The following is a 10,605-nucleotide window of genomic DNA, read 5'->3' as shown; positions in this document are numbered from 1 at the left end:
ACTTAACCATGGAGGTGAAAGATCTCTACAAGGAAAACTATGAAACACTGATGAAAGAAATTGCAGATGACACAAACAAATGAAAAAACATCTCATGCTCACAGACTGGTAGAATCAACATTGTTAAAATGTCCATATCACACTGCTCAAAGTGATTTACAGATTTAAAGCAATTCCCATCAAAATGCCAATGTCATATTTCACAGATCTAGAAAAAATAATTCTACACTTCATGTGGAACCAAAAAAGAACTCAAATAGCCAAAGCAATCTTACGCAAAAAGAATAAATCTGGAGACATCACATTACAAGGCTATAGTAACCAAAACAGCATAGTACTGGTATAAACGTAGAGACATAGACCAATGGTATAGAATAGAGAATATAGACATAAAACTACCCACAACTAACTGATTTTTGACAAAGCAGACAACAATATACACTGGGGGAAAGAAGCCCTATTCAATAAATGGTGTTGGGAAAACTGGATAGCCACATGCAGAAAAATGAAACAGAGCCCCCATCTCTCACCATATAAAAAATTAATTCAAGATGGATGAAAGACTTAAATTTCAGGCATGAAACCATAAAAATTCTAGAAGAGAAGGCAGGAAAAACTCTTCTAGACATTAGCCTAGGCAGAGAAGTTATGACTAAGACCCCAAAGGCAAATATAGCAACAACAAAAATAAATAAATGGGACTTGAGTAAATTAAAAAGCTTTTACACAAGAAAGGAAATAATTAACAGAGTAAATAGACAACCTAAAGATTGGGAGAAAATATTCACAAGCTGTAAATCTGATAAAGGGCTAATATCCAGAATCTATAAAGAACCCAGACCAGCAAAACAAACAAACAAACAAACAAACAAAAAAACCCATTAAAAAGTGGGCAAAACAAACGAACAGAATTTTTTCAAAAGAAAGACAAAGAGCCAACAAACTTCAGAAAAAATTTTCAATATCACTAATCATCAGGAAATGCACATTAAAACCACAATGAAATATCACCTTACCCCGTCAGAATGGCCATCATTAAAAAGTCAAAAAACAATAGATCCTGGCATGAAGGTAGAGAGAAAGGAACACTTATACACTGTTGGTGGGACTGCAAATTAGTACAACATCTATGGAAAATGGTATGGAGATTCCTCAAAGGAATAAATATGGACTTACCAATCAACCCAGCAATCCCACTACTGGGTATCTACCCAAAGGAAAAAAAGCGATTTTATCAAAAGGACATCTGCACTCAAATGTTTATTGCAGCAAAATTCACAATCGCAAGGATGTGGAATCAACTTAAGTGCCCATCAACTCATCAGTGGATAAATACATACACACACACATACACACACCATGGAGTACCACTGAGCCATAAAAAGTAATGAAATAATGTCTTTGCAACTTGGATGGAACTGGAGACCATTATCCTAAGTTAAGGATCTCAGGAATGGAAAAACAAACACCATATGTGCTCTCTAGTAATTGGGAGCTAATTGATGGGTACATATAGGCACAAAAAGATGTTAAAATCATTGAAAATCAGGAAGGGTGTGGGAGGAAGGAGGGGAGGTGTAGAAAACCTACCTATCAGGTACCACGAACACTATTCAGGTGATATGCACACTAAAAGCCCTGACATAAGCATTATAAATGGCATCCATGTAACAAAAACATTTGTACCCCCTTAATATTTTGAAATAAAAAAATTTAGTTAAGTTTTGATCCCTCTAAATTTATGAAGCCTTGTTTTGTGGCCTAGCATTCTCTGTCATAGAGAATGCTCTACGTACGTCTAAGAAGTTATGTATATTCTTCTGTGATTGGGTAGAGTGTTCCATAGATGTGTTAGGTCTATTTTGTTTACACTGCTGTTCAATTCTTCCATTTCCTTGTTGATCTTCTGCCTGTTCTATGTATTACTGAAAACAGACTATTGAAGTCTTCAAATATTATTTTTGACTTCTCCCTTAAATTCTGTTAGTTTCTGCTTCATGCACTTTGGGACTCTGTTGTTAGGTACATCAATGTTTATAGCTGTAATATCTTTCTGTTAGTCTTTTCAATATGAGATGTCTCTCTTTATCTCTAGTAACATTCTTTAAAGTTTATTTTGTCTGATATTAGTTTAGCTACTCCAGCTCTTCTGTGGTTGTTTAAAGTTGTTCTATCTTTTTAAAACCTATTATCCTGCCTCTCCTAGGGTGAAGCCATAGCCACAGACAGTTGTAGAAACAGAGAGATGCTGTCACCTTGGCTGCACATGTCGGGGGTAGAGCAGAGTTGGGGGTGGCTGGTGATGGAGAAGGTTGTGGCTCAACTGTTACAGGTTCTCACTATTCTCACTGAGTTTTTAGTAGATTTTCTTAAATGACCGTTTCTCCATTTCCTGAATGCTCTTTGGACAATTTCCAGAAACTTAAAATGATTTTGTTATAATTTTCACCAGTTGAATTGTTGTTTTTTTGGGAAGAAGAACAATACCAAGTTGCTCACTCTGTCTAGAAGGCCCACTTCCAAGCAAAAGTAATACTTCAGGTAGAGTTCCAAGTTATAAATCAAGTAATTTTAAAGATTCCTATATTAACATTTGACAAAAAATTCAGGAGAAATGTTAGAAATCTTCCATGACAAACATATTTTTAAAAAAGAAACAGCTTATATTCCAATTTAAATAATTGGAATTATTTAAATAATTCTCCATCACCAGCCACCCCCAACTCTGCTCTACCCCCGACATGTACAGCCAAGATGACAGCATCGCTCTCTTCCTACAACTGTCTGTGGCTATGGCTTCACCCTAGGAGAGGCAGGATAATAGGTTTTAAAAAGATAGAACAACTTTAAACAACCACAAAAGTGCTGAAGTTAAAAAATACTAAAGGCAAAAATAACATTATTTTTTTAAGTCTTAAGCTTGTGGTCTCAAATAATCATAATCATTTTTCAGTATAGGTCACGCTGAGTTAGGATGTGAATAATCAGACCAACGTCCCCAGTACCCCTTCCTGTAGGCCAAAGGTAGGGGCTGTCATCATTGTGACGATGCAAGTCAAATAAGGGATAAAATCCTCCTTTGCTCTGGGGTTATCCAGAGTCCTGTTGCTGTCCATGGTAAAGAAACATACATTCTGCTATTTCATACCATGAAAGCAAAATAAGCTTTGGGTCCAATTTATCTAAATTCAATTCTCACACTTATTTCTAATATGACAAACCCGACGACTTGCTAAGAGGATGAGAAGGAAACACATTTAGCTAAGGGAAATGAATATAAATGATCTACATTTACTTTCCTGAAACTCTCAGACAGGAGCGCACGGGGAAGCCTGCTACGATGATGACTGATTTACTATGGTTTTAAACAAGCTGCAAGGAAATCTTTGCTCATGGTGCTAGTCTCAAAAATCATCCCTTAATCCTTTCTACATATCTAAACCAAATAAATTCTTCAAGGCCCACTTTAAATCACGTCTTCTCTAGACAGGCTTTATCCCAAGTCCAGCCTACCTACTCCATTCAACTCCTGACCACCCACAGTTCTTACTGTCTCTAGTATACAATGTGGAACCTAAAGGATTATTCAAGTATAGTCCCTTGAATTACTCAATACTGTCTCTCTTGGGTTGTTCCACAATAAATTAGCCCTCTAGAGAACCTCTGTGCCCTCGCTGGTATATTTAGCTCATTTCTTCTGCTATACTCCCTGCTGAAATGACTAAACTCTGCTGCCATCAGATCAAAACAGGGTACAACCGTGTAAGTCGTACTTTAACTGTTTAGTTTCTGCAGTGAAACTAAGGTAGCCTCACTCTTTTTAGTGTTCTAGGGCTCTCTGCAATAGCAGCTCTACTCTAAACTGGCAATATTGAGAAAACACTTTCCCATCATCTGCTCCAAATAGAATTTTTTAAAAAAAATTTTTTAGAGACAGGGTCATACACTCCAGCCCGGGGTTGCCCAGGCTGGAGTGCAGTGGCTATTCACAGGCAGGGTAATAGTGCACTGCAACCTCAAACTCCTGGGCTCAAGCAATCCTCCAGCCTCAGCCTCCTAAGTAGCTGGGACTATAGGCATGCATCACCATGCCTGGCACTCTAGATAGAATTTATACTCTCTTCTACGCTCTTTCTTCAATTCCTGTGGATTACAGCAAGCAGAACATTCCAGCCATTAAAAATCCAGACCCCTTTCTTATACATCTAGTCCAACAGAATCTTAATATCATCATAGTATATGAATATAAAGTCCAAAATAATTAACCTTCAGTGATGGATTTATGTGTTTTTTTTTATTTTTAGCCATTTACTTAGAAGTATAAACATTATCTTTTTGGCTAAAAGAAAATTTAAAAATTGAGGTTTAGCATTGCATTCTTTGAATTGATTGGGTACACTTTACAAATAGTTATAGGAATAGCATCTTCAAAAAATAATAAATCTTTCAACATCTAAAACAAATCCAGATTCCACAAAACCTATGTTTGTCTAATTATAGCTTTGTATTTTGATGTGGTTTTCTACATAAATACATTTTTAAGGCTTGCAATAGGAATGCATTCTATTAAAAGCAGATGTTAAAAGATACAAAGTACCAAATGTTTATTGTGTATCCCTGAAACAAATCTAAATTGTCTTATTATAAGATATTTGGTGTTTCAGACATTTTAGGTCTTCAGTCTGAAAGACAAATATAACTGTTAAAGTCAACCCAAACATACCCTTGCTACACTGGAATTTGCCAGCTATACAGGAAAAATTAACACCCTTACAAAAAACTAGGCTTCTATTACTCAGATTATCATTCAGCTTATCCCCTTGTGAACACTGAAATTTCTACTAATTATGATAAAACGTTTTTTTAAAATCTAAAAATAAACATTTGCCGTAAATAAATAAAACTGAAGTGAAGATTTATAGATTTATATAACTTGTCTCCTTTCCATAGCAGTGAATAATCCACCACCAGTCAATATCTGAAGTGTAGCACACACATTCCCCTGAATTCCCCAACATAGTAAGAAGAAGCCTTTTAATGGCAATTGTCATCTCACGCATGAATGTTTGGAGGTATTAACTACGTACTCTCAAAGAAGAGCAGCTGAATAATGGATGCTTTTTTTTCCCACCATTATTACAAATTTTTACAACATAAAAAAATGGCTTTTTTAGATGTTAAGTCACCAAGCACGATGGAAAGGCTGAACACTACACCAAATGTCTAATTCCTTAAAGTTTACATCTGTAATAAATGTGGATTCCAATGAATCCTTTTATTACCTCCCCTCACATAAAAAGTAGCGGATTTAATGATCTATTTTTCTAATCATATTTCCAGAGGCTGAAACCTAACAAACATTTAACTATCATAAATAATGTTTCTCTCCCATTCTTGGGACAAAGCATTTTCATCCGATAAGTAGGAGAAACTCATGAAGAGATTCATTTGTGTTACACTAAATGGTTAGACAAATGTCAGTTATGTATTTTAAAAAACAACACAGATTGTAACAGGTACTAAGAACACTACTTGGGGGACAGGCACACCTATAGCCAGGACGCAAGCATTGTAAAGATGATCCATGTAACCTAAAACATTTGTACCCCCATAATAATTTGAAATTTAAAAAACACAGATTCTTATTCACTCTTGTTAACTTCCGTGTGCAAATTTGCATCGTGGGTAGCACGTTCCTTTATACATCTTTTAAACGTGTTTAGACATTATTTACTTAAGGCATATTTTACAAAGATGGTTCTTTTTGTGTCATTGGGTGAATAAAAAGTATCATCACTTGACATTTGGTGAGGTTTAACCATGGTGGCTGTCGGCCTCTAACCACTATTTATGTGCCACACAAGCAAATGGCCCTAATTTTTACCACTTACAGAAGCTTCTATGTCTAAAGCTCACATCACTCAGATAAACTTTTATTTAACTGGGCAAATGTCATGTTCAGTGGCATCATAGTTTATGTACTTGTCAGAATCTGTTAGAAGATGAAAAAGGTTTTAAAAGTGTCTTCACATACACTTTTATAAGTGTAATTGCAGTCATTTAAATGTTGATCATATGTGAAAACCAATACAAATTCAAATTCTTTTTTAAAAGTATATATTCTGGTCTCCATATGAATAAAATACTGTACTTACACTCATATAAAATATTTCACGTCTGTGACTATTACTTAATTAGGAAGAACAGAGGCTCTGGAGCCAGATGGCTGGAGTTTGAACCTGAGCTCAGCCCCTTACCAGTTTGGGAACATTATTGAATTCCTCTATACCTCAGTCTTCTGTACTATGAACTGAGGATCATGGTGCCTATCTGATAAGAATAAGAGGATTAAAGAGCTAAAAACAATAACTGGTACATGCGAAATAACTGGCACTATATGACTTGAGGTTTCCATGGTTATTATTATTGTTGTTGTCATAATTACTACTACTACCATATTTACCAACTTATTTTTGGGGGGGCGACAGAGTCTTGCTCTGTTGCCTAGGTAGAGAACCATGGCATTAGCCTAGCTCACAGCAACCTCAAAAACTCCTGAGCTCAAGCGATCCCCCCGCCTCAGCCTCCCAGAATGCTAGGATTACAGGTGTGAGCCACCGTACCTGGCCCAAATTCTATTTCCTTATGATTTCATTAGACACAGGATTAACCAGAAACCTTTTGTTTTGTTTTTTTCCTTGAGACAGGGTTTTTGAGACTTTGTCTCCTGGGCTAGAGTGCAGTGGCATCATCATAGCTCACTGCAACCTCAAATTTCAGGGCTCAAGCAATCCTCCTACACCAGCCTCTCAAAGAGTAGCTGGGACTACAGACACACAGTTAATTTTTTTTTAATTTTTTTTGTAGAGACAGGATCTTGCTTCTGCTCAGGCTGGTCTCGAACTCCTGGCCTCAAGGAATCCTCCCACCTCAGCCTCCCAAAGTGCTAGGATTATAGGCGTGAGCCACCGCGCCCAGCCTAGAAACTTTTTTGAGGCAATCCTTATTATCGAAATTGTTCCAAAGTAAATTCTCTCACTTTCATGCTCATAAGCTCGAGTTAAACTTAATTCAATCTTTGAGCACCAAAGATCCTGAGATGACTTAGGGTGATTATCAACATTAATAATCACTGAATTACCCTGGAAATAGAGAAGAGATTGGACCAAATGTTTACTAGCTCTAGAGCCTTCCTTAAAAGCAGGCAAGTGTGTACGTGTGTCAATGCTTAAACATGGGCTTCATGTGAAATTGCTTTTTCTTTTTTCCTCTTTATTCCTTAAGTGGTATCATTGTTTTACGTTAGAATGTTAATTAACAATTCTGATGTAGAAGTGTCAAACTCATTTGGTTATAAAGAACTATGTTAAACTGCTATCTGATAAACTTTCATATACCTTCTCAGCTAATCTCCTTACATGTAATACTTCAAAACCAAGAAGGATAAATGAAGAAATCATCACAGAACAAACTTAAATACATGTTCCACGAGAAAAATATAAAATGCTTTGTCCTAAGTTCCTTGTAGAAAAAGGGATTTAGAAATACAAGATTTTCAACATTGCTATTAGTCTGAGTGTCCAGAGAAAATAACCCCTCTTCCTCCTTATGCCAAACGGCAGTGTGCCCAGCTGAGGAATCTTCTACTATCACACTGAAAATGTCTCTGCCCTGACAGTAAAAACAGCCCAGGCACCTCGTTAAATACCAGTGCATTCAACCACAGTCTTACTTTCAAGAAGACAGATCACAGGAAAATTATTTGGCCATTTTTAAATATTTAAAGAAAAACAGAACTTCCAGCTTCCATTGTATATAAGAAGAATTGCTTGAAATACCTCCATAAACATATGCCACAGCATTAAACGCTATTAATTTTACTGGAAATGAATTATGAGCTACCAAAATGTCTGCATATACAATCAGTATACATTTCCCATAAGAAGAGGAACTATCTGCATGCATCCTGAAAATATAGTTTCCTTAAATAAAATTTTAAATGTCCCTAGTAAATGGAAAGGATAGATTTTTTTCCAAATACAATGAAGTTAAATAAAACTAAGTTTCTTCAGTAATATATTACTTTGCAGTGACTTTTCTCTAACAGACAGGGGGAAAAAAATACTTTTATTCCTCCAAAAACAGACCTGAAGTACAGAGCTCAGTACCAAGACCCAGGAGTTGCTGAATAAGCTTATTAGAAGTCATGATGGAGACTGTTCCATGAACCCTGTTTGAAGCTGAAGGTCATCAGTAGCATCGCTATCAGTAAGTGCAAATGACAACGTTGGCAAAGTCTCTAGCCCACAGTTTATGAAATGTCTTAGTGACAGAGTGAGGTGACTATGTTGAGATGATGCTCCACATAGAAGCAACTGTTTATATGCAAAGAGGCCGTGTCATGCCAACTTGTTTAATTTGAAGTTTTGATGATTTAGATACAAATCACATTTCAGTGAGCTATAAGCTGAATACTACGTCAATTAGAGCATGAAATCCTATAGTCTCAGGCAACTGGAAGACATCCGCCTTATCTGTAGTCCCTTAGCAAATAAAAAGGTGGGGGGTGTTGGGATGTGGGGAAGGCATGGTTTGATTTTCTGAACATTTAGTCCCTGGACAAGAGATGTCCCGTGCCACATCTGCCCATTTTTTCAAGTGACAATTCTGGCTGCCTGACTCTCCTCGATGTCTGTACTCTCCTCCCACATACCTTGCCCAGACAGCTTTTCCATCTCTGATACGGTCTGTGAGAAGAGATATGATGACTCAGCCTCAGTGTGCTATAATGCAAATATACCATGGAAAAGGTTTTTAAAATATTTATCTCTGCCAGAGAAAATGTGGTTCTCTGTTTATCTTTAATCCTCTTAACACTGTCACCTTGGACTTATTGATTATTATTACAAGAATGATTTTCTGGTTTTCAATCACTACTGGGCCTACTGGCTGATTTTTAAAAAGTCCTCCTCCCTCTGTTGGCTGGTTCGTTAACTTAACAAATATTTATTGAGTGCCTACAATGTGCCAGGCACTGTCTCATTTACTGTAGTTACTGACCTACGGTCACTAGCAACCAGCTGCAATGCAGTAAACAGTTCTGAAAAATTCAACCGCATAAAGTTTGGGTTTGTGTTATTCTGAGATTAATGAAATGCCCAGGGTGAGCTTGCCCACCCAGCCAACTGTGGGTTCCAGGAGTCTAGTTGTCCCATTCAAATCCGTCCCTTCCTGGCTGTATTTGGCAGGGTCCATCTGATGGGAGTTGTCTGCTCTGAAATAAATATCAATGGTAACAACTTGGGTCTAACTACAACTTTGGGGTCAGAGACAAAAATTCAAGGAATCACCCCATTCCTTGGCACTCATCTGAGCAGACAGGGCCAGAGAAACACTGGAGACACTGGCCTCATTTCCCCTCCTCTGCTCCCAAGACTGAGCTGTCTGCCATTCCTTTGCCCTGACGCCCGCCCTCTTTTCCACCACCTTGTAAAAGTTAGTAAATGTAGCCACTCCCCATTTCAGGGTAAAAGATGGGCACCAATAGTAATTCCTCCTATCTGGAGCTCATTATTGTGGGGTTTTACTACAGCTTCCTGAAGGACAGCCTTGAGAAATTTAAAACAACATCATTTTATGATCAAGTCCAATGGATAAATCTGTTGAAAAATGTGGCTTGAAAATGTTTTTCTCGAAATGCACCAATCTTAACTTTCTCTTACTCAAGTGTCACGGGTTAGATGGAAGGATCTAACATGGAATGGAGACGTGAGAAATGGAAACGAGATTTTCTTCCATATTTCAAGCACAACGTGACTATTTAGCTGGATTTTAATAGCGTGCGCTTCGGTTATAATGCAATGAAACACCAAACACATTATCGGTGACTGAGGATGGAACTTCTTGCTTACTTTTCTTTGCCCACTCTTTCCTTTCTTCCCACCCATACTAGCACTCAGATGGACTTAAATCAAGTGAAAATTTACTTTCAGACAACAAGTTCTGGAAAGAAACGATGGCTGAGATTTTGGAAATATGTATTATGAAGTTACAAATAGAAGAGGGCATTATCCCGTGATGGACATGATTATTTGTTGTTCTGTTTGGACTAGTCTTACTTAACCCCATGTTCTAATATTCTAACCTTTGCTCTCCGTGTCAGGTCCATGGAGGTTTTACACAGCCCAGAAACTATTCCAAAGTTTTTCTCCAATGGAAGTTCACACTTTATGCCAGAAACACTGTCCAAATTCAGAAAGCACAAGAATACTCACTTGTTTAGCCTTCGTTTTTGAGATAGTATCAGAAATAGGTTTCTTTCTCTCCTTTACAGCAGTTTTAGAAAATAATTCCTCAAATTCGTGACAATCTATGGATGGCTCTTCAATTTTTTCCCAAATAAGTGAAGCACTGGAGTCTCTACAATTAAGCAAAGGAACAATGAAAGGGCCAAACTGAACTATGCTGTGGGAAGCATAAACAGAAAGGAAGGGAATGAAGGAAGGAAAAAGACAAACAGGAGGGAGGGAGGGAAAGGGAGAAAGATAAGGAGGATCTTTTCTTTAAGATCAGCATTTGTTTTATCAACTTAATGAGAACGTTAAA

The 10,605-nt window shown here is 37.2% G+C and overlaps 1 protein-coding gene across 1 annotated transcript in view; it reads right to left on the bottom strand.

Annotated features, from left to right (window-relative positions):
- FMN2 (formin 2) overlaps positions 1 to 10,605 on the bottom strand; it is a 343,234-nt gene that overhangs the window by 234,524 nt on the left and 98,105 nt on the right. The window contains 1 exon segment of the mRNA XM_012644334.1: positions 10,275 to 10,419. Within this exon segment, the coding sequence (XP_012499788.1) occupies positions 10,275 to 10,419 (145 nt within the window).

The sequence above is a fragment of the Propithecus coquereli genome, unplaced genomic scaffold (assembly GCF_000956105.1).
Source record: "Propithecus coquereli isolate 6110/MARCELLA unplaced genomic scaffold, Pcoq_1.0 Scaffold210, whole genome shotgun sequence".
NCBI classification, from domain to species: domain Eukaryota; kingdom Metazoa; phylum Chordata; class Mammalia; order Primates; family Indriidae; genus Propithecus; species Propithecus coquereli.
This window is presented reverse-complemented; position numbering and strand designations above follow the sequence as displayed.